At 55.9% G+C, this 23,991-nt stretch overlaps 5 protein-coding genes across 5 annotated transcripts; 2 read left to right on the forward strand and 3 right to left on the reverse strand.

The window, feature by feature from the left end:
• Positions 1 to 607: 607 nt before the first annotated feature.
• On the forward strand, positions 608 to 3,787 carry KVR01_012542 (uncharacterized protein; the record flags this gene model as incomplete). The annotated part of the gene is made up of 1 exon (XM_044791977.1): positions 608 to 3,787. The coding sequence occupies one exon, from the start codon at positions 608 to 610 to the stop codon at positions 3,509 to 3,511; it is 2,904 nt and encodes a 967-aa protein (XP_044638353.1). The 3' UTR covers positions 3,512 to 3,787.
• Positions 3,788 to 5,646: 1,859 nt separating this feature from the next.
• On the reverse strand, positions 5,647 to 7,087 carry KVR01_012522 (uncharacterized protein; the record flags this gene model as incomplete). The annotated part of the gene is made up of 3 exons (XM_044793553.1): positions 5,647 to 5,941; positions 6,138 to 6,226; positions 6,395 to 7,087. 3 exons carry the CDS (start codon positions 7,085 to 7,087, stop codon positions 5,647 to 5,649), a joined length of 1,077 nt encoding a protein of 358 aa, XP_044638333.1.
• A 1,771-nt stretch (positions 7,088 to 8,858) lies between these two features.
• KVR01_012577 (uncharacterized protein) lies at positions 8,859 to 10,121 on the forward strand. Its single transcript, XM_044784782.1, has 3 exons — positions 8,859 to 9,086; positions 9,176 to 9,198; positions 9,337 to 10,121. The coding sequence occupies exons 1-3, from the start codon at positions 9,047 to 9,049 to the stop codon at positions 10,042 to 10,044; spliced, it is 771 nt and encodes a 256-aa protein (XP_044638388.1). The 5' UTR covers positions 8,859 to 9,046; the 3' UTR covers positions 10,045 to 10,121.
• Positions 10,122 to 11,581: 1,460 nt separating this feature from the next.
• Positions 11,582 to 13,716, reverse strand: KVR01_012638 (uncharacterized protein). Its single transcript, XM_044781428.1, has 3 exons — positions 13,055 to 13,716; positions 12,164 to 12,685; positions 11,582 to 12,064 (listed from the first exon to the last, which is right to left on the reverse strand). Exons 1-3 carry the CDS (start codon positions 13,075 to 13,077, stop codon positions 11,857 to 11,859), a joined length of 753 nt encoding a protein of 250 aa, XP_044638449.1. The 5' UTR covers positions 13,078 to 13,716; the 3' UTR covers positions 11,582 to 11,856.
• A 4,699-nt stretch (positions 13,717 to 18,415) lies between these two features.
• KVR01_012526 (uncharacterized protein) lies at positions 18,416 to 21,244 on the reverse strand. The gene is made up of 2 exons (XM_044793017.1): positions 20,447 to 21,244; positions 18,416 to 20,383 (listed from the first exon to the last, which is right to left on the reverse strand). Exons 1-2 carry the CDS (start codon positions 20,676 to 20,678, stop codon positions 19,677 to 19,679), a joined length of 939 nt encoding a protein of 312 aa, XP_044638337.1. The 5' UTR covers positions 20,679 to 21,244; the 3' UTR covers positions 18,416 to 19,676.
• Positions 21,245 to 23,991: the final 2,747 nt, after the last annotated feature.

Here is a 23,991-nt window from a genome sequence, read left to right on the forward strand (position 1 = left end):
CTACGGGGACTGCCCGATCAGCATCATCTCCGTCATAATTTACTAGGTTTGATACCTGAACTTACACAACTTCTCTTCTCTTTTATATCAATAATATTGGGTTCTCTCGAGCGTGTTGGCGTGATGGGGAGCGATATCTGGTCGTCGGTCTCCTCGGACGAGGAGAAATGGGTATGATAATTCCCAAACAAACTGCTGTCATCTTCAGAATCTCCCTTGTCGCATTTCAGAAAGATCCATATGTAGCATTATGATTGATACATTCGCAATTACGGTCTTGTTGGCCGCATCCGGCTTGTGTTATTTGGTAGAACAAGAAGCATATAGCAGTGGCTAACATTTGCCTGAACAGCAACCAACCTTCAGCAAGACTGCCTCAGCACCCCTGGGCGGAAATGCTGAGGACATCCAAATTCTCCTGCTGGGCCCACCGGGGTCTGGCAAAACCTCACTCCAAACGCGGTACACTCTTCGACAATTCTCTCAAGTTGCCTCGGGCGGCATGCATCTCATGGGAGGTCACAAGCATGTACCCCTGCCTGACGGACGGGAAGTCCACCTCATCATCCATGAGTTTCCCACCGGCGCCGGGCAACAGACGAAGAGCATGATGGAACCCTTCAGCCCCGACGACATTTCACGGCAAGACACGCTCACCTCGTCGTCGTCGGCCTACCAGGCCGAAGTCCAGCGCAAGAAGCTCCTGGACCAGTCTGACGCCGTGATGCTGCTTTTCAACCCTTGGTCGAAAGAGTCGTTCGAGTGGGTCAACGGGAACGTCGTGGCGGACATCATCAACACTGGCCGCAAGGAGAAGCTCAAGTCCGACATAGTCGGCATCCTCGACGGTCTGGTCGCTGCTATCCCGGGGATCCAGCGCTCCAAGTCAACACGGTCGGCAAGGTCGACAAAACTGTACCAGAAGGAGCTGTCTCGCACGCCGAGCTTCTCAGGGGACGCAAAGAGCGGCGTGTCTCTGTTCAGCGGCTTGGACGAGAAAAGGGGGCGCGGGAACGACTATGACGACTACGACGGGGAGCTCAAACGGATCAGCATCGTCGTGGAAGGTTCGGCGCTGAAAAGAGCCGAGTTCATGATCCACGAGCGAGACTTGCCCCCTCCACCGGAGCCGAGCCCAGCACCACCGAGGCCGCTTGTAATATCAGGCCCGATGTCATTAACCGACAAGAAGCTCCCCACAATCAGAGAGGTGGACAGCAACATGAGTTTGAGACGCCACGCCTCGATGATGGACAAGCACAAGAGCGCGTCGGCCATCAGGCGGCGCGACAGTGCCATTAGCTTCCGGACGACCTCCAGCGCGTACAGCCAGGCTTCGTCGACCGTCGTCGAGGCCTTGCATGGTCCATCGATGCGGGAATCAAACCCGTTCACCCTGGAGGACCTCGTTGACGCCCACATGTATCCGAACCACCCGGAGGAGCTGCCTGAGCAACCGCCTGAGCGGCGGGTCACCCTGCCGCCGCTGCCGCCGGCCGAGGAGCTCGAGATCCCCGTCCTGGTGGTCGCCTCCATGACGGACCGCCTCAAGGGGAACGGGGGCATGCTGCCGCGGATGGTGTCCGCGTCGCAGGGCCAGGAGCTGGCGCGCAAGTTCGGCTCCAACTCGGCGTACATCGAGGTGTCGGCCAAGTCCAACGCCAACGTCGACGAGGCGTTCGGGATCCTCGTGGACCAGGTCATGAGCAAGCGGGCGTCGCGGCAGAAGGACCAGAAGCCGAGCGGCAAGGTCAAGGACGTCGTCATCCTCGACGAGGAGGACGAGATGGACAAGGACGAGAACGACAGGAGCCTGCCGGCCAGGGCGGTGCTCACCAAGGTGCCGCGGCAAAAGTCGCGGTCTTGCATGCCGGCGTGGTGGGATAACTTCTTTGGGTCTGTCTTCTCCTGGGGGCCGCCGGACTCGGAGGTATCTGCGATTACCTTTGAGGACATCGGCGCCCGTCCGGAAAGGGAGGAGACCAGAGAGGATGTTTGGGGCGAGACCGTGGTCGTGAAGAATCATGATAACAAGACCTCGTGGTATGCCATGCGGAAGTCTCGGGAGGTTGACCCACGACAATCTGTCTCGACTGTATCGACAGATGGGGGCTATACAATCAACGGGTTTTCCATCATCACGCCGTCCAGGATTCAGAGGGAGAAGAAACGCGCACTGGTCGAGAACCCCTTCAACGCCGAGGATCTCAGCCTGCCACCCAAGTTGCCTGCACCCCCTCCGGTTTATCTGCCCGAGGATGCCGAGAAGCACCCACGGTCCGACGAGGCTCTCATGGACAGGCTCGACCGGAAGCTGTCAAAGAAGAACAGGCCTGACAGCATGACGCTGGGACAGGCGCCCTCGAAAGCGGCCCACGCAGACCCGTCTGACGAGACGCCACGGCGAAACGAGGCCATCCTGGACAAGGTGACGCGCAAGGCCGGCCTGAACGGCGGGCCCCTCGCCCTCGCCGTCGACGAGAAACCCCAGCCAGCGCTCCCGGTCTCAGAGGACAACCGGCCCCTGAGCGTCGACAGCTCGATCGCGCGCACCCTGGCGCGGAACAAGTCCAGCAAGAAACAAAAGGGAGACCGCAGCCAGCCCGTCTACCTGACAAACTACTACACCGAGGACATCGCCAGGAGCAGGGCGGGCAAGCCCCTCATCCTCCCACTCCCAGGGACCACCAAGACCCCCACCACCACCAAGGCCCTCGACCTGGACGACGGCTCCTCGTCGATAATCACGACGTCGACGGCCGCGGGCGGCGGCAGGCGCCGCCAGCACACGAGCCTGATCAGCGAGCTCCCGCCGACCATCCCGCCGCTGCGCTTCGACGCGGTCCGCTTCCTCGACGGCAGCGGCGCCGGGGGCGGGGGCGGCGACGAGCGCCGCTTCACCGTCATGATCCGCCTCGCGGAGCAGGAGCTCGAGCAGCAGCGCGCCCGCGTGTACAAGCTCGTCAGCGACGACGCGGCGGCCGCCGCGCCCGTGACGCGCAGCCACTCGGTCGGCGCCGGCGCCGGCTCCGGCAGGCGCGCCAGCAGCTCGCAGCGGCCGCGGGGCGTGGGCACCAACGCCGTCGGGCCCGTCAGGGCCACGGCCACGGCGAACCCCCCTGCGGTGCGCGGGGCCAGCTCTGGCAGCGGTGGCGGGCCTTATGATGCTGTCGTTGTGAGGCAGCCGCCGCCGCCGCCGCCGCAGAAGCAGAAGCAGGAGGCGGATGAGGCGGGGACGAGACAGCAGCAACAACAACAACAGCAAGTAACCATTGTACATGTGGGCCACCCTGGCTCGAGGGCCAACGCCGTGAGGAACAGGCCCGCCGGCCCCATGGCGCAGGCCTACGGCCCGGGCCAGGGCCAGGCTCTGGTCAGGATGCCGCTCCCCCCTCCCCGCAGGGCTGCCACGCTGAGGGCCGTGCCGCCGCCCACGCCGCCGTCGCGCCCGAGGACGAGGCCCAACTCTGAGAGGCGGCCTGCTGGGAGGCCGACGCCTGTTTGGATATAGGCTTGGGCTGTCTGGGGCTAGGCTGTCGAGTCGATCATAATTAATGTGTGAACTGAGGCCTTTGGAGATTCAATGGGGGGTTGCTGATTTCCTAATCCAGAGCGGGTGTTTAAATAGCCTGGGTGAGTCTGGCTTGCAAGGGTAAAAAAAAAAAGAGAATGGCGGGGTGGTCCTTTTGTTTTATAAATACCTTGCTGGAGGCTCCCTGTAATTCTCTCATGTTTTGATGTGAGTACTTGTACTTAATAATTCCTATTTACATATATTGAGGACCTGTATTCCACACAATTTGTACCTATAACAGATATTTCACTGTCCTAACAAGGCCTGGTGTTGTTTATGACAGTTTGGCCTCAAGGTTTTCTTTTGTCGGGTGGGAAGAAATAGACGGATTTCTCTGAGAAAGGACACGGCCCAACTGGTCTAGTATAGAAGGTATGATGAGAACGACCTGAATATATCTACTGGCTTATATACTCATCAATCTGTCTCATGTCTACGGTGCAGTCAGTTCCTGGTGAAGCTTGGACCTTCTTACCTTATTTGTGATCTCTTGGCCAGCTTCTACGACAGAAATCCGAGTCAACAGTCTCAGCGATATGGCTCTGACATTAGGACCAGTGGAGCCAGCGCTTTACAGGCGGGCTTGGAGGCGCCCGACTCAAGCCTAATTGAGCATGCCGTTAGTGGTACTCGAGCATATCAGCACGATGGATGGCGGCAGGAAATAAGAACGACATCACTTACGAGTAGACTGTAATAGATGCTGTGGCACTGGCCCACGGGCCTGTTGACGAACATGGTGTGTCCGTCCTCGCTGTGGACGGTGAATGGCTTGAAGCAATTCTAGCAATTTCCAGAAAGCCTGCCGTTAGCATGAGGAAGAAACAGACGTGCATCGTCGGATGCGATCACTTATCCAACAGAGGAGTGATTCGGCAGGCTGCTGTTCAGAACCTCGAGGTGTCACCCAAAAGCGCGTTGAACGTTTTGCCTTGACGAGTTCTGCTCGGATGTCCTTGATGCGGCCACAGCATTTCTCCCCAACCTCTGAGGGACAACCTCTTATGAAACAACCTCCTGGGGATACTTCTACACGACACTCTCCCATGGCACATCTTTCTAACAAGATACACCCCTATGTGAAAGAGAACGGATATTCACACAGGAAAAAACGGCTAGTACACAGGTATAAATGCCCCCCTAGTACGCCAACCTTAATTTGCACCACCCACTCGCCATATAAAACATAAATTCTTACTTATTAACTATATATATCCTTATCAACTGGGCTACTTCTGTCCACGATTAACGCCGTTATTAAGACGGTGCCCCTTGGCCTTATCTGTGTGTTGTAAGGCTGAGGTTATAAGTATCTATTATATTATAACTATTATTATTAGCATTATATTCTTTCTAAGCACTAAGTCTTAAGTACTTACTATTATATAAAGGCACTATATATATACTTAGATATATATAGAATAGAAGTAAAACTATAAATCCTTATTAACTCTTAATTCCTAATCCTCCTATTATTACTTCTAGTCTCATAGTTTACTACTTTCCTCCTTACTACCTAAGGTATTCTAACTTATACTTAAGCACCTAAATCTCCTTCTAAGTCTTCTTTCCTCTACAATAAAATTAACTTATAGTAGTTAGTTAATAGCTTTATAAGCTCTTATATAAGTAGTTAGTAAGGGAGTATTATTTAATAAATAAAGGGGAATTAGTATGTTTAGGTAGGGGGTATAAAAAGTACTTTATTTAAGTGGTGTGTATAGTTAAGGGAGGTTAAATAAAGCCCTCTAATTAGTTATAGCTTAGAAGAAAACACTGTACCTATGTACTATCCGTTTTTCCGTGAATATCCGTTCTTATATGAAAACTTCAGGTATGACATGTTACTTTAGGAATACCACCTATACAATGCCATGCTATAGAAAATCATTCCGTAGAAAGTGATGATATAGAAACCGAGGTACCGAGCTGGGTTGGAAACGGCTCAGCTACAGGGACTGGAGTATAATTTATTGTCATTTTTGATGGTGTGACACTGGTGATAGTAGTATATATGACCACTGCAAAGCCATGACTTGTATTTCCACTGCTGAAGGAGGCTTTGCACTCTGTCACCTCAACAGACCTTTGATTTTCTCAAGTGACCCCTCGTCTCCTTCATCCTTGAATCCCCGGGCTCTCATATCCTCCTCGATCTTCTCCACGTATTCCTTAGCGGTTGCAACATGCCCACCATAGTATGCTGTCCACGCAGCTTGGAGCAACAGCGGGGTCTCACTCGTCAGCATCGGCTCCACCACGTTGATCTTCATCGCCTGTTCGAGTATCCGCAGCGCCTCTCGCGACCCTTCAGCGTCATGGTGATTGAGTCGGTGGTACTCTTGCGCCAGGTCGTCGAATTTGGCTCTGCGCTCGTCTGAGGCTTGTCGTTTCCATGTCCAGGCGGAGCACAGTGAACAAGTACACTCGAAGTTCCAGTTCTCTTTAAGTTCATTCTGGCGGTGGTACCACCTCCAGTATGGCCCCATCGGTATATCTGGAAGGAGTTGATGCATTAGTGGTGTCTCGATTCACAGGCAGCCTGGGCATCTTCAATCCTTACAGCTTATCGACAGCTCTTCCCCGGGCAAGATATCTTTCACCGCCCAGATTGTCTGTGACAAGGTCTTTGGTGACCATTTGGTTCGGCAGCTTGTGGATGAAGTCATCAGTATCAGAAGAACTTTTGATATCGGAGCGCCCTGGCTTTTGCCGACTCACTTTGGAACACATGCGTGATTAATTCTCTAAATTTCGGCGCGAAACACTTGAGTCAATCTTCGTATTTCTTCTCATTCCAGGGGTCTGGTAGCTACTTACCGATACTCGTGGAAATACTGCGCTGTAAGTCTCGTTACCGAAGGGTATCTGGAAACTGTTATAGTTGGCAGCATTCTCCGCCTGCGAGCCCGCGAATCCTTGATGCTGAGCCAGGCCCAGCACCTGGCTCGGATCAGATAATTGTATTGCCGCTTGGTCGAATAGACGGCTTCGCTGGTTATCGGAGAGGACATATTCGTTTATCCCGGGCTCCAACTTGAGCATTATGGGATGGTCCACCATGATCATTGACCCTCGTGGAATCTTTCTTGTCGCAAAAACACCCTTGCCCTTGCCCTTGGAGTCTCTGACCTCGTACATGCGAACTTTTTCACGGCGAATATCTCCATTAGAAGTCACACCTAAGCCTGCTGCTTGCATTGCGCAGTCAGACTCGTCTCCGTCATGGCTCAGGGCTGCCAGGGCTGCGGCAGCTTCTTGCTCTCCTGACCGATGCGTGATGATGCTGATCCCTTGACCACATGGCACCAAGGCGTTCGTATGCACGCACCAGCTTCCTTGGCAGTACGGGCGATGGGTCCAAGGGCTCCAGTACTTGGGCTCACTCCAAAGCTGAGAGTCCAATTTGTTGAGTTGAGGGCACGCACTCCCAGCAAATAAGCCGATACCGGATCCGCAGACATCACCGGTGCCGCCTAGGGCATATTGCGAAAACGAAGCAAAAAGTGACATCGTCTGAGATGTGATGGGTTACGTTGGCACACGGGGAAAGCCAAGCCTTTGGTGGTGGCAACCGTGGGAGGAGAGAAAACTGGACAACCACGTGCGCCCGAGAACGGTGCCAAAATCATACCTCAGTCGACCTCTTAAGCTTTGGAAAAGCAACCTCACGGGCATTTGAAAGAGTTACAGGGTTCGGATGACGTTTCAGGGACCCGTGTGTCTCGGAACATGGGGTTGGAGGACGTGCAGGGGCAATGAAACATCGTCGCTTTGACAGCTACCTAGGTAGTGATCACTAAAAGAGTAGCATGCGCTAGTCGGGCTGGGTACTTGATTCAAAGGGAGTACGAATTGACTGCCTCAATGTCAAAATAAAGACTCTATCCCATAATTCCACATGATTTTTTATAGAACAGTTCCTTCATAGTCATTGGTGCACGGGCAAAGTTACCTAGGTTGAGGGGTACTGATGATTGTATTTCCTGCCTATGTTAATAAATAGGGCTCTGCGTTGAGCAGCGGGAATTGGTCTAGACAGTCCTTAAGTCTTTTACTGCAAGTGACCTGGTGTGCGTGTAAACTTTGAAATCGCCTGAGAAGGCGCGAGATCTGCGTGAGCTTCAATTTATGCTATTGAGAGTGAATTCGTATGAGATTTCAGCTTTCTATCCTTATTGTACATCCTCCCTACTTTCCATAGCTTTCTGCTCAAACCGGATCTACTGCAACGAGATGGGCCGAATGACCTTGTCCGAAAGCCTCAGGTAGTGCCTTGTATCTCTCTGGTTTCGCTTCTATTCCGTATACGTCCAAAGACATACATGGCGCCTTCATACAGTGGTAAACGCCCAAGACCCAGCGTTCAATAAGACCTTACCAGCAATGGCACAAGAAGACTATGCACCTGGCCTCAGCCTCGTGCCGCATAGACAAGGCTACCCTAGCAAGTATCTCTCTCAGTGTATGAATACGTGCCACGCGGCGAAATAGGTCGAGTCACAGCATCCTCCACCGGCATCGTCTTTCCGGACTCATTAGTACATGCTGGTTGTCGTTTTCGGTCCGTTGGACGGGCGTGGCAAACCTGGCTCCGGTCCACTGGTATCATTCACAGCTAAATACAGTATTACCTCCCATACCGTGAGAGTTTCCGGGCAGTACCTCGCAGTCGGATGTAACAGCGACAAAACATGCATCCAACAGGCAGCCATCGAGACTAACCACTTGAGCAAGGCTTTCACAATGCGGAAAAATTGACTGCCTGTGTAAATCCCATTCAGATTTTACCACTCGGTGAAGATCAGCTGTCATTTCTAATTCAGTGCACACAACACAGGGCGAACAGATGAAACATAATCTCACGGTCGAAGTTCTGAGTAGAAGCTACGGCCTCTTCGAAGAGTTTACGATGGATCCGCTATAAAAGGAGCATGTACCGTATTCGAGCCCGGTCGAAAACGAACCGAGAAGGCCTCCAATGCAAGTTGAGAATGTATTTGCATGCTTGCTCCCATTGCGATGGAAAACTTGCGTCTTTGCGCCATGTAACCAACCAGGGCATATGCACAGGCTTGGCAGCTGCCTTGGTCGCAACACCCAACTTCTCATAGCGCCTTACAGTAAGTATAGCGCCGCGGTACTAGACTGTGGATTGCCCTAGTGTAAGTGACATGCTGGGATCTTGATTCCCACATGCATGACCGATCCTTCAATCCACAAGCGCAGACACCTGCCAGAACCATGCACCAACAGGTCGTGCTGTTGGTGATCCTGGCGTGGACATGAACGCTTTTACATAATCAGTCTCACCAGGCGTACCATACAGTGATAACATAAGTATGCAAATGTGAAGAGATAAATTACGTTCATGTCGATCATCCTTTTTGAACCTTCCAAGCTCACTTAGACCCTGCTGTAATAGCTCGACATCACCAGCGACCCCACGAATCACCGCCTAAACAGCCCGTGATGGCCAACCCCGCAAAGCCCATTCGCCTGTGGATCACTCGTGAGTTGACCTTTGTTCTGTCCTTCGTGCTTCCAACACCACAAGTGTTTCCCATGTGCTAGCGCAATGATCCTGACCCAGTCTTATAGCTCCCGGACCCAACCCGTGGAAGGTGAGTTGCGGATGGGTATATGATGCCATCAAACATTGGAGGCTGGATGTGTTGGCATGATTTTATATGCAACAAGCGAACTGCACCTCTGAGGTTCAGACGTCCCCCGCTCGACGCTGATTTACCAATGTGCCGCAGACAGTTTTCCTGTTCGAGGAGCTCGGTTTGAACTATGAGATCAAGTCGTTCCGCTTTGACGATGTCAAGAAAGAGCCATTTATTTCAGTCAACCCGAATGGTCGTGTGCCGGCTATTGAGGACCCGAACCTAGACCTCACATTGTGGGAGTCAGGCGCCATCTCGCAATACGTGGTCGACGAATACGACAAGGAGCACCGGCTGACCTACACCACAACCAAGGAGAAGAACCTTTGCAACCAATATCTCCATTTTCAGATGAGCGGACAAGGTCCATACTTTGGGCAGTGCGGCATCTTCCAGCATCTGTGGCCTGAAAAGATCCCCTCGGTCATCGAGCGATACGCCAACGAGATCAAACGTGTGCTCGGTGTGTTGGAAACTGTACTATCAGCCAAGCCCGCGGGTGCGCAATGGCTGGTAGGTGACAAGATGACATATGCGGACATGGCCTTTGTGCCGTGGAACTTCCGTCTGAGCGAGGTGCTGAACCAGACCTGGGATGAGATCTGGGATGGAGTCCCGCATGTCCGGGCCTGGCATGAGCGGATGATCGAGCTTCCATCCTGGAGGCGCGCAATGGACATCCGTGCCCGTCTGATGGATGAGCAGGGCCTTCAGTGGAACGGCGTGCCGAAGGGAATTGAAACTTTCACGGAGTACGAGAAGAAGATTGCCGCTGGAGAGGACACGACGGACGAGCAGTGAGAGCCCAGTCAAGTGCGAGTGTTTGAGTGGGTAGGGTGATGGAGGGGAATAGTAGATGTTTCAAACTCACATTCAGCCCAAATACTCGTGCACCCAAGTATGTAGATAGGAAATCTAGAGGTGGTTCTATGAATGAAACAACGGAGCATTTGAACCTCCCCTTGTCACCCGTCAGACTTTCATACCAAATGTTTGAAACTTTTTGCTACCTAGTACGTTGGCCACCCGAAGCACTCTCGAGCCATCGTTCTCTGTCTTTTCGACCAACTCTTGATATGCAGGAACGGTTTATAACAGCAAATGTATTGTGAAATTGGTCGGGACGCACGTCATTCGAAAGTATAATTATTGCACTTATCAATCAGTATCCAACTCTAGCTCGACAAACAGCAAGCCTCACAACCTACATTGAGGAGGAAGCAAAGTATCTACACGATCTGGGCTTCTTTCAACGTATTTTACGTTGCCTTGCAGACCGTATGCTGGAATGAACATGAAAAGTTCTCACACGACAGGTTGCTCGGTCTTTTCATCTTTTGACGTTGCCGGAGACTGTTTGCTCTTCATGGATATCCACCTACAACCACGAACAAGCACAAGAATGTTTCTTGCAAGTGACTCGAAGATCTCGGGACCAAGACACCGTTTACCAGGTTAAATGCTGGTGAGTAACTGAACCTGCCAAAATTCTGATACGCTACCCAGTAGAGGCGCTGACGCCACTCGCTACTATATCCAGGAGTCACGGGGCCTAAAGGTCTGGTGCGGCAGCTTAGGACGCCGAGACCGTAACTTCAAAGGCGGCGATGTCCTCCGTGATGGATTGTGTTCGTGGGCGCTGAATAATGTCATCTGGGCCCTCAACAGCTTGAGAGTTATGAAGGGAAGAATGGCCACTTCTGGTTAAATCCTATGGCAAGTAGTGGCTTGTCCCTGCCCGTCAGCCGCGAGACCGCTATGGCCACGACGAGCGTGGACCCCAATGTCCTTCCACAAGACGGCTACGGCGTAGCCGACGTCGTCGAGGTATCGAGCCCCCTGGGGCTGGATCTCCTCAACCCTGACGCGAGGCCCGCTCACGCGTTGAAGTCAATCCGCCGCTTGTGTCGTGGGGGTTGATACCCGCCGACCCTTGGCCTACAAGACCGGACGCATTTCTAGAATGACTGGCTCGAACGCTCACAATGTCAAGTCGCCATACCTAGGGTTGGCTATTACGATGGAATCGTCCTCAGTAGTCTGCAGAAACACATATGCAGCGTTTCCGAACGTGATTTGAAGAGCAAAGAGTCCGACTACTGGTCGGACGAGGCAAGGTTCGAATTCCGAGTTGGCCTGCTGGGATAGATGCCGACGGGTCTTTGTTGGCTCGAATGGTCATGTAGGGCAAGGGCCTAACTGCCTCCAAGCTGGGGACCGCATCGTTGTCGTCCTCGGCGGCGATAGACCGTTTGCGGTACGGCCGTTAAGGGGGGGGGGGAGCGACGGGAATTCGGGGGAGCGATTCCAATTTTTGAGATACGTGTACGTCTACGGCATCATGCATGAAGAGTTTATTGAAGCTGCAAAGGCTCGTAGGATAGAGACTAAGACATTTGACCTCGTGTGATATTGCCTTTGAACCGATATATTTACTGTGTCTTTCCATTCCTCTGTCTGAGGAAAAGGCACGACGATATTTTGCGGCGTGACAGTGCACAGGCCAGGAAGCAGCCGCCTGAACCTCAAACCCTGCGACGAAAGCTTGGCCCTCGTGGCTCAAAGTTTCGCCCTCGGCGAACGGGACACACCTGTCTGCTGGGAGCCCGGGAGTCACCTGCCCCAGCCGCACAGCTTCCCGAACCACGATGCCAGGGTGCTGCCGCCCTTGGAAGCACTGCTGTCCGCACGCTGCTGCCCGTCTCGAACGAGCTTGGCCGCAGCTACCGAGTCGATCGAGCCATCCCGCAGCTTGTCCCTCTTCTCCACGGCCACCGAGTTGAAGACGATGGAGAAGTCTCCCTCTTGGGTGCCGAAGAAACTGGAATGTCGCAAGTTAGCCTTCCCTTCCCCCTGAGACATTGTGTGCGAAGACGCAGGGGACGGAGCCGAATGGTTGCCTGCGCGTGGGACCGCTTACCTCCTCATCATGAAACTGACACGCTTCACGTTCTTCAGGTCCAGGGGCTCAGCATCAGGCTTCGGCTTGCCACGGTACGTGGGCTGGAAGTCCCCAAAGGGGATCACCAGCAGAGTCGAGCCAGCCGTGCTGCCGCTGCCGGTGGCATGGCCCTCTCCAGCCCCAGCCCCAGCCCCAGCCCCGACAACAAAGTCGTACTCCCAGCTGACGGTGCTCTGATCACGGCCATCGGGCCGGCGCGGGAGTATCTCGTCCTTGAGGGTGAGGGTGTACTTGCGGGAGTCGGCACGGGCGACATCCAGCACCAGGACGTCGTAGCCTGAGACGTCCCAGCCCGGGACGTCGTCCGCGGTGCGCTGGGAGGCGAAGCCGGCGCCGCCCAGGGCGGTGATGTCCAGGTTACCCGAGAACTGGGCCTGGGACGCTGCGGCTTCCGGGCCGTTGAGCACGGTCAGGTAGGACTGTGACTTGCCGCCGCGGACACGGTCGTCCGAGGCGGTGAACTGGGATGCATCCCATGGCCTGTTGGTGGTCTGTTAGCATCGTCGTCGTCGTCGTCATCGTCACCATCATCATCATCAGTGTACTCCAGCATTGGTGAGGCATGGCCATGAGGCTCTGCGTCAGGGCTCGCCTAATCAGACAGATATCACCACCCAGGGAGTAGGCGTATCTAAAGTGCCATGCATGGGGGCAGATGGGCGCAGGCAGGGGTGGATGGGTTGGGGTGGATGCACAAGGAGTCCATGCTGGCGCCCCCAGATTCCGGATTAGGGAACATAACGCGACGTACGACGTGCAGATTGGGGGGGGGGGGACCACCAGAGAGGCCTGCCTGGCTGGGTCTCGGGATGCGAGATTGGAATGAGGAATTAACAGAACAGGCCTTACCTGTCTCCTCCGAAGAGATACATTGTGGTCGTGTCGGTCTTGCTGCGGCCTTTCGGATGTGTGTGGGTGCCCAGGTAAGGTGTGCAAATAGATTGAGGTGTTCTTCCTGGTGGAGGGGTGGAGGGGTCAGTTAATTCTGCTGCCTGATTGTCTGGGCCCGGTTTTCCAGCCAAGGCCTTTTTTGACCACTGCGGACCGTTTGGGTGCAGTCCGGCTGGGCGCGGGGCTCATTTGCTCTGGGCTGGCTGGGTTGAGCACCGAGAGAGGTGGAAAATTCAATTCTCCTTGAGTAGTACCGTACAGTGGAAATCGCAACAGGTTGGAGCCATGACGATGCGATGAACCGCCGCCCTGGGTGAGGACCTCGGACGGGAGCCAATTCGCCAATCAGAGCTCGGTCCGCGTCTAAAAAGGCGGGTCGCTGGCTGTCATGTCTGATTGGCCAATTTGGCGTCTGACGCGCTCTGCACCTTCTCACTCTTGACCTGCCGTTGCTGCTTCCTCGAGTTGGCCTGACAGGTGCACTTCAATGTTGGGAAGGACCACGCCCGTGGGAAACGCAATGCAGACTTGGAGAGTTGCAACACCAAAGCTAAAGCTGGCTGTTCTCAACCACTGCTAAGCGAGCCGACACAATCCGTTGATCGTCGCGGGTCCTCAACTCGTCGCCTTGGAAAGCAACCCTGCCAGGGTCCAGAACCTCCGCCCCGCACCGCACCCCGAAGGCATACTGTGGTACTGCAGCGCAAGGCGTCCATACTATGTGCGGACTTCGGTACACTTGATTTCACGACCGTGCAGACGAGGTGGCGAGGGAGGAGCAAAGAGGTGCGCCCCGGCACTTGACATTTCATCAAGGACATCTGGAATCAGACCCAACAGTGCGGTTTGATCGAGACTGTGCTCCGTCCGCCTGCATGCCATCTATCACACGCGCTGTTGTATCGTGTAACCGAAGCCCCCCTCCTGGGATCTCTCACTCTATCTGCTCGACCCAGACGCCTGGTGTTGGCCCAGTGCGGCCCAGATAGGAGCCGAAATTTCTGCTGGGTTCCCACGTCTCCACTTCAACTTGTCCCGGCCTTTCTCTTTGGTCCCACGATGCTTTGTGGCATGCCATCTCAGGCACCAAAAACAAACATTGCGAACCTTGGAAAGCAACCGGGCGGCGGGCAGGCAAGGAGCATACCAGACAAGCACATTAACAATAATACTACACGGCAGCAAACCAATTGCAACACAAGAAAAACAACCGGGACCAATGGCGAGGCTGGGAACTTGCAGAAGGATGCGGCTGAAGACGCAGCAGCAGAGTGGGTGGCCATCCAGCGCTTCAGACGTTCCCTTGCAGGCCAGCATCTCAAGCCGCAAATGCCACACGCACGCATCCGTCGAGCGATCGGGACGGCCATGCATCCCTCCTGCCCTCCCATGTGATCGAATTATACTGTGCTGCGCCGCCATCATCCGTCCACTGCAACCCAGCCAGCCAGCCAGCCAGCCAGCCAGCCAGCCCAGCCAGCCCAGCCCAGCCCGATTGGCGCTGTCAATCCAGTCAATTCGAGGGTGCTGTCGGGATCTGCTGCGAAACTCTTGCCTGCCCTCAAGTGCTTGGTTTGGGTCCTGGGTCCTGGGTCCTGGGTCCTAGGCCCTACACAGTAGGTTCTCTGATTACTACAGCCCTGGTCCTGGAAGCTGTCTGTGGGCCGGCATGCAGGCTGGGAACTTTTGCCCAGCGTCACAGTCCTAGTGGAGGGGGGATCCCAGGCTCCTGGGGCCCCTTGGGAATCCTTCGGTGGAGAATCACGATTTCTCCCTCCTACTCCTCCCCCCTTTGGGCACCTCACTGTCGCTGCTCTGCCCTACCGTTACGCCCATTGCGACAATGCATGGGGATCAAGGTGACGGTATCACCAATCTGGACATCCCCCAAGTTCCCCATGTTCACAGCCATATGTCCAATATCCAGCGCCCCTGTCCCTGCCCCTGGCCCCGTCCCTGTCCCTGTCCCGATGGCCCCCATCTGCGATCCATCACCGGTCATGTGGCTGGCTGGCTCCGCCCGTATTCCCGCGAACGTTACACAAGGACCACAAGGACCACAAGGGCCACATGGACAGGAATGAAGGACCCAATATTGGCCAGTACCCGACTGCAAAATACTGGACTGCGCGCTTCCGGCGGGAGTGCCTGAGTGCTTGGTCATCCATTTTTCCGACGACACGTTCTCTCAATCGACGCCTTCATCCATTCACTCTGCCGAGCCCTCTGCCGAGTTCTGGATGCCCAGGGGGTTTGATGCAAGGTGCTTCTCACACTGGGACAGAGTCTATTAGATGTGCTGGGCCCTTCTGGGCAGGCAAACTCCCTCTCTCCATTATCGCGGGTCATGCCGTACCACACACAGCGCGACACGACCACTTGCAGCCACACAACCGCAATTCCACACAGAAAAGGCCAGGTCTCGAGCAGATCTGCGGTATACCCATGTCCTGATATGGGCATACCATACCCTGCCCCTCCCCTCCTCTCGCCCCGTCTGGTAGTTCCCGGCTCACATATCACAATGACAATGATACCTCGCCATGTTGCCCCATGATATCCCTCCTAGTCTATCAAACTCCGCGGAGCGCCTCACGGAGCGCCTCGCGAACTCTTTCCAAACATCTCCATCACGAGACCCTCCTATGCCACTGGGTCCCAGTCTTTGTCCTGGCTGCGAAGACATGCCCCTGCCCCTCAATGCCATGCCCCCTCCCCTCTGCCTTCCTAGTCTCTCGTAGGGGGGCCTTGTCGCTCTTGGCCAGAACAGGCAAACACACAACAGGATTCACAGAGCCGTCTGAGGAGACCGTTCACCGTTCCAAGTGCGGCTTTCAGAATCCCTCTCGGACTATGGAGAGGTAGGAACGCAACTGGGCCCGAGGGGCGGCGCAGGATCGCAAGGCTCCGCAGATCCCATTGTGCGCAGTCTGCCAATCTGCTCCCAGTCTCCCTGGATCGGGTGCGCGGATATGCGGGCTGGCTGGCTGGTCTAATGACCCCACCCACATCGAAGAGGAAGGGTGCAGGAGACAGCCTGGACCACAGCCCGCCTATCTGATTGCGTCGGCAAAGGATAGGCGAAACAAACACAGGGCCGCCGACAGGTACTAGTGGGACCCGTTCGCGCCCTCGCTGGCCTACGTGCGCAGAGCCTCATTACGATAGAGAAATTTGCCTCCTTCCACACACATGTGTACACGCAAGTGCGTACACAGACGCGCAGACACAGACCTCGGGACTGCACGCACACACATCCCTACCGCTGTTGCCCACCTCAACCCCTCCACTTCCCACACCAAGTCCAATTAGAGGAGAACACAGCTCAAGGCAAGATGCAGTTCTCCAATACATAGCAGTGGCCCTAGTGTGATTGCCTCAGTGACAGATATGTCAGAAAAAGAGAGCTAGTACAGGCATGGCGAGCAGATCGCAACATATTCCAAGGGGGGAAGTCCCAAGAAGACCCTGCCTCGACCGTGCTGCACGGTGACGGATGCCGCCGCGGCACGCCTCACACGTGTGTCCATTCGTAGGTTGATCAAGAGGTACGGCCGGCGCTCGCATTCGCAAGACGAAGACGGCCCCAGAAGCCGAAAGCCCGCCGCCGGCCACGGGCGAGGCCCCCTTTCGGCCCCCCTCCCTTGGTCATTACTGCTAATCGGGGGTGCGATAACAAGTGGGGACAGGGACAGGCACTCAGACGGGGACTTTAAGCCCAGGGGACCAACGGACACGATCGCGTGCCAACTGGGGCGGCGGCGAGGCGAGGGAAAGGGTACGGCAGGCTTGTCCGTCGTCATTTCTCGCGCAAAGATACCCTGTCGGCCACGCACACGCCCACAAACGCACGGGCACAGGCACAGGCACACACGCCCCCTAGTGTACCAAAGTACCTATCCCGGCGCTGGGATTCGACAGGCGGACGAGCCAGCCCAGCCCCAGCCCCAGGGTGACGTCTGAAAATCGTACGTTCAGTCCCCGCCGGGACCCGAAACTTGTGTGCCGGGTTGTGGGAGGGCGAGCGGGTAGTTAAGCAGTTCGCGCGCAGGATTGAGGCTCCGCGTCAGGGGATGGGAGGGGGAGGGCGAAATTCGGTGTGGGCGAGGCGAGGAAAAGGAGGCAGGCAGGCAGGCAGGCAAGTAGGTAGGAAGGACTCCTGCCCGGCTGCACCGGGCTTTGATGGACGGACGGACGGACGGACGGACGGACGGACGGTGCAGCCAGCTAGCCAGCCAGCATGTGAGACAAGACCAACCGGGCCTGTTGTTGTTCCTGTTGCTGTTCGCGCGCGGGAAACCTCAGGGGGGGACTTCAGGAGGAAGGGTCCCAAGGTTGGTTGGTGGTGTAAACGCCGTGGACTTATACTGTGGTGGTACGTGCATATTATGACTCAACCTTCTTTCTCTAGGTCGTTCGTTCACTGTTTCTTTGGCGGAATTTGCCATCGCGCGGGCGAAACTACCTAGGAAATTACATACAAATGGGTGCTGCAGGTAAGACGGCCCTGGGGAGGAGGGGGTTTGACAGCTGCCAAAACGGCTCTCCCGCGCGCGTAGTCAAAACTGACGTGACCTCGGGACGGACCCGGTGGAATGGTAGGTAGGTAGGGACACCGCGTGGTAACCAAGGAAAAAAGACTGACATGGTACGTGTGTGTGTGTGTGTGTGTGTGTGTGGCGGATGATGTGAGACGGGTTCTGAAGGAGTAAAGAAGCGAGGAGAGAGAGAGAGAGAGATTGTTGGGAAACGAGGACGGAAACAAGCAAAGCAACGGGCGGGACTTGGTCTGAAGCGAACGAACCCGCTTGCTTTCGCGGGAGATGGGGGGGGGGGGACACACCAGACACACCAGATAGACGGTCAGACACAAACCCATTGTGTCGGGTCCGGGTTGTCCCAGACTTGGCTGGCCCGTGGCTCTTGTGGGTAGGCATCCCGTGCGATCGTGCTGACGGCGGACCCGGGTGCTCGGTCGATGTAAGCAAGCACCCCATCCCCCATCCCTTCCCTCAGCCCTATGGGGTTGATTGGTGCAAGAGTCGAGTCAGTCTTGTCTGTGTGTCTGTCAGACGGGCAGATTGGCGAGCGAGGGGGGAACATATGGACAAGACAGGACAGGACGGGCGGGCAGGCACACATGCACAGCAGACACACACACACATTCACGCATTCACACGCATACACACATACACGAGAAAGGAGACAGGGGAACAGGGAGAGGAAAAGAGGAAAGATACCTGGTGGGAAAGGTCCCTCATCAAGTCCCCTCCTCTGCCTACCTAGTTATCCGGCGCCAAAATCTCACTAACCCGTTTTCTAACCCACCCATCCCATCCACCCGCACGCACGCACGCACGCAACCCACTCTCCTCTCTTTCTGCCTCGTACCTACCGTCCGTCCGTCAGTGCTAGCCAAACCATGCTAGACGATGGTTCGTCGCCCTATCGTACATACGCGTATCGTGGAAATAAGAAAAGAGGGTCCGTGGTTCAACGCTGGAGATAACGGACGGGGGTTAATATCTCCGGAAGTCGAGCAACAAAAAAAAAAAAAGAGTTTACTTTTGGATGAGTCTAATCTTGATACCCACTGCAAAGCGGGCCGGTGGCTTAAACAACACCAACCTGCCGTCGGCATTCCGTGATGGCTGGCTGGCTGGCCGGCTGGCCGGCTCCACCGAAACTGTGACAAGGGCAAGTCTATTTCGGATGGAATTCAAGTCTCGCGGATTGCTTGATTGCTTGATTGATTGATTGGCATTGAAAAGATCCGTCTGTGCACATACTAGAGAGATCTTTGATGACAAGATTGAGAAGAAGAAAAAGAATAAAATGACCAGGTGTCTCACAACCAGGAACTCCGGCCCCAAGTCCACAGGCCAGCGTGACCATGATGCCCTCCCAAAAATAACCACGCTAGTCCTTTTAAACCAAAAAAAAAAAAAAAAAAAGCTCGCTTGTGTGTTGTTTTGATCCAGCTGCTCGCATCCTCCAAGGCAATCTTGGCCATCCGGCGCGCCAGAGACCAACAGCAAAAAAAAAAAATGAAGAGGTCTGTCTGTCTGCAACCCAAAGAGAGCAACAACCCGTGGACCCACCCTGAACTCCTCGGCCCCGCTGCGCTCCCCACGCCGCCAGTGTATACTCTCAAAGATGGAAGAAGAAAATGGAGATGGCCGTCCAATCATGACACTCAAAAAAGTAAGAAAAAAGGTATAGACAGAAAAAAAAAGAAAAGTGTCGTAAAATCAGGTGTATCCTATCCATTCCTCATGCCCATTGCAATTGCTTGCGGTCTGTCTAGCTCTTTTTCTCATGGTGATCCCATTGACAGGGGCGTCACTGGGTACGCACACCAATCCGCCTCCGAGTTGTTGTCTGAGTGGTCAAAGGTATGCGACAGAGCTGGGGTCTGTAGGTGTGACTGTCGTATTAGCCTTTTGCTCCTTGGCTTGCTGAAAGCGTTGTCTTTTTTTCTTCTTTCCCTATGATGATGATGATGATGATAATGATGATGATTTATGGTGATCTTCTGCTTCTCGCCGTGTGACGTTTACATCGTTCTTCTCTCTCTTCTTCAACTCCGAGACGGGGAAGGAGGATAGCGAGGGCGGTAAGGAACAGGCGCAGCAAGAGGACCGGCAGAGGTACCGGCCATCGCGCTGCCGAAGGGAGGGAGAGTGGCGGAGGGGAGAGGACTGTGCTGATGGTTTTGGATGTGGCGCAAGGAACTCACATGAGGATTTGAATCGTAAGGCGAGGGGTTCAAGTGACCACCAAGCGTGTAGTCGCCGTAGTTGGAAAACGACGACATCGACTCATTCCCCCCGTTGAGGTTGGGCGCCTTGTACGCATCCGCAAAGTGTGTCATTGGCGGCAGCGTGGGCGCGTTTGTGGAGACCATGCCGAACTGGTAGGGGCCGGTGGTTGCGATTGTCTGGTGCTGCGGGCTGCCGTATGGCTGCATGATCATGCCGTTGTCGCTGGGAGGCGAGTATGTCGGCTGGTAGCTGGCGAACGGCGGCGGGCTGCTGGCGGGCGGGCTTGGCGAGGGGAAGAACTGGTCCTCTGGGTTCATGGGCGGCGTGAAGGGGTGCTGTGGCACGCCCGACTGTGATGGTGGCTGCAGTGTCTGGTGTGCCGAGGGCGGTGGTGACGACTGGCGCCTCGAAGACACGGTCTTCTTGCCCTTTGGCGACTTCTTGCTGCCCGTGCTGCCGCCCTTGGCGCCGTCAGACCCCGCGCGCCTCTCCAGGTCGGCCATGCGCTCCTTTATCTTCTTGCCTGCAGCCGGGGTGGGTTAGCGACGCTCGCGCTCGCCTGGGGCAGAGCGGGAAGGCGACCTACGGTAGTTGCGCTGGGCAATCCTGTTCTGTATCCGCCTGCGCTCAGCAAGATCCGAGACCTTGGTCCAGTCCTCGTCGGGGTGCGCTGAGCTGCTGAAGGCGCTGCTTGTGCTGGGGTACTGTCGCACCGAGATGTGCTGGGGGTGCTCTTGTGGCCAGCCAGAGTACTGGTGGACGGAGAGGTGGTGTTCGGGCGCCATGACCGGGAACATGTGGTGGGCTTCTGTAGACATTGTCGTGAATACCTCGTGGGGCGAGGCTACTAGAGCAGGCGAGGCTGAGAGTAGTGTGTGGTGCGTGTTGGCGGTGGCGGCGGCGGTGGTGATGTTGGTGATGGTCGACTGCACAGAGAATGTGAGGCCTGTTGCTTCAGAGAGGTAAAGACGAGTGTGATTGTTGCTTCCCTGTGTGGATTGTCATGAGCACCGGGAGAATGACTCGGGATGGAGAGAGGGTGTTGGCGAGGGATCTCGAGATATAAGTATTGTTCAGCCAGACAAGAGATGCAGGTGGTGGGCTGCTTGGGGCGACCCCAGGGCACGTCAAGGCCCATGTGGGTTGGCGCACCCATGATGGTGGCAGGACCCCTGCGAGAAGGATCAAACTTGTCTGTCCTGTGGCCTCTGCGGTACTGCGGTATTGCAGCTGCGCGTGTATACGCATGTGCGCCTGTGTACGTAGGTACGGGGGTACGGGGGTACGCAGGTACGTGGGTACTTGGCGACAGAAGAAGAATCCGAAGGATCGAAACGAGAGACCAGACGAGACGGGAGACGGGAGACGAGAAACGCGATACGACGGTGCTCGAGAGCAAAGCCCGCCGAAGGAAGAGGTATGACGGAGCCAGGGACCTGGGTACTTCCTCCTCGTCCCTTGGGAGCTACCCACCGGCGGGGGGGCGGAGCTCAGGGTAGGTAGGCACGGAGGGGAGGTACCAAGGCACAGAAAACCCCTGCCCCTCCTCCCTAGCCCCAGCACTACCTAGATGCCTGGGTACATTGTACCCCTACCCCTGTTCCCCATCGCCAGAGGGGAGGGCACATCGCGTGCACCCTGCACGGCCCAGGGCGGTGGGTCTTCCCAGCAGGAAGGTATTCTGGGACAAGGCAGACGCAGACAGGGCCTTTTGCGTGGGTACGTACCCGCGGTACATTTACCTTTCTGCCAGGGTTGTCTCAAGGCGGGCTGGCCTGCTATTTGAGGCCGTTACGAAGCAAGACACAGCGAGCTCGGCAGGGCGCAAGGCTAATGCATGGAACGTAGCTACCTGCTGATTACCGCAGCGGCACTGCGGACGAGGAACGGACAGGCGTGGAACGGACGGACGAGGAACGGACGGACGTGTTGGGGGGAGGAGGGGGGGGGGCAGCAGTAACTACTGTCGAGACGTCCCGTCGGTCAGTCTTTCTGTCGTTTGTGTGTGTCTGTGTGCTGTCTTTGTCTTGTCTTGTCCTGGATGAGCCATCCCCAGTCATATGCTGCGGCGGCGGTAGCAAAGACTTACTCAGTCAGTTGCTCACTCACACCGAAAGCCGTCGCATCAGGCTTTAGGCTTCTGCATATCACACACCCTGTGTCCTGGGGTCGGAGGCTGCCGCTCCCAGCCAAGGCCGATTTCTCCAGCGGCCGGGTGCTGTGTATGCTCTCCACAGCACGGTACTGGGCTATCGAGAGGGGGTGGGAGATCTACAGTGCAGTGCCCAAGGTTTGGTGAGACGGCAGGCAAGAAGGCCCTGGACTATCAATGGAGAAAGAGGGCAGTGACATGCCCACCGGTTGTGGGTTCCCAGCCTGGGAGTCACCGGGCAGAGAGGGCAGCACGCCGAACAGAAGGAAGGAAGTTGCGGGAGTCTGGGCGCCAGACAAGACGGAGGGGTGTGTGTTTGCGTGCAGACCAGACTCGACCATTTTCCTGTCCGGGTTAGGGCGGTACGAAGGGTGGGTCTGTCTGTGCACCAGCCCCGTGGAGCCAAAACGGCCGTCACCCGCGCCTAGTGGTGGTGGTACGAAACGGGGCGGGGCACAAACGGTAGATACCTAGGTACCTAGGTCGGTGGATGGTCCTTTTGCCCTACACGCCGCAGGACTCAGGGCCAGTACTCAGGACCGCGCCCACACATAGGCAACAGTAAAGTGTACCGCGTGCTGCAGTCCTAATTTTGCCAGGCGGATCTTGCCAAGCCGCAGCACCTGGGCCATTGGGCCCGAGGTCGACGTTACACAGAACCACCACATTTGGAAACACGCTCATGGCCTCCCTCTTTTGCGACACCAGCATCGCATCGCATCGCATCGCATCGCACCGTGGTCCTCGACGCGACTTGACTGACCTGACTCGATCGACTCCTGGAACAGACTTTCTGTTTCTTTTTCTGTCACTGTCACTGTCATTGTCTCTGTCTGTCTCTAATCTCGGCCTCTAGATTTGCCTGTGCCTGCATCACGACTGCACGGTATTCTGCGCTGCCACAGTCCATCTGTCCAGCTTCCAGTGTCCCGCCCGCCTGCCCGCCAGCCCGGCCGGCCGTGACGGAAGCAACCAGATAGCGGCCGCCAGCCCTGTCGACCCGCCAGCCCGCTCCATGAGCCTCCTCCATTTCACCGTGGGGCTAGACCACCCGTGGCCCTTTTCTGTGCCGCACGCTGGCATACCCTGGCCTTGTTTCATGGCTCCCAGCGACTGCCACCGCACGCACGCTGCTGCGCATCATCGTCAACCAGGCACCCATATTTCGACGCTCCCTACTCGCTGGCCCGGCTTGATAAGCACACAAGCCGTTGCCCGCTCTATCCACACCGCTACAGCTGCCCTGCCCTGCCCTGCCCTGCCCTGCGCTATACTGCGCTATACTGCGCTGCCATCCAAGCCTCTTCCTAAGCTGGCAGAAAGGCTCATCAATCTCATTGGAAGTAGACAATCTTTCTAGTGCTCCAACACCCAGGGCGCTGTATTCTGCCGCGTTCCAGGATGTGTATGATTCATCGATTCGGTACGCCATGGGCTCGACACGAACGTACGAGCTATGGTGTCTGTCTGGCTCTCACCCGGCCACTGTGCCTTAGCAACTCATGAGCACCATCTCGCAAAGCAGGATGCTTGTTTTGTAGAGCATGGCATGTCGACAAAGCTGCGCCGGGCATGGCCGCGATTCCTATACTCAGCCTCTGGGCAGTTCTTCACGCCGTAAATCACCAGGTCCACGACGAAGCTGGATTGTGCTGTTTGACCCCAGAGCTGTAAACACGGCATGGGTACTCCCAGCGGCCGCTCGTAAAGGGCCGAAGCAAATCCGCCCAGCTTAGCCTCAGCCTTCCCGCCAATCCCTACGGCAAACGGGCACTGGTCTGTTTACTAGTCGGAAATCCGCCGAAGCCGCCCGTCTTGCCGACAGCGGCAGCAACGGCGCAATCTCACTGCGGTTGTCCTGGTTGAGAACGCCGCCAAGCCGGGGCCCCTGGTGTGGGGAGCCAGCCGAAGTCACGGACGAGCCCAACAACGTTCGGAAGCTTCAAAAAACAGCACCTTGCATAACTCGCGCTGGCGTC

This window comes from Diaporthe batatas (genome assembly GCF_019321695.1).
Source record: "Diaporthe batatas strain CRI 302-4 chromosome Unknown Contig00020, whole genome shotgun sequence".
NCBI lineage: Eukaryota > Fungi > Ascomycota > Sordariomycetes > Diaporthales > Diaporthaceae > Diaporthe > Diaporthe batatas.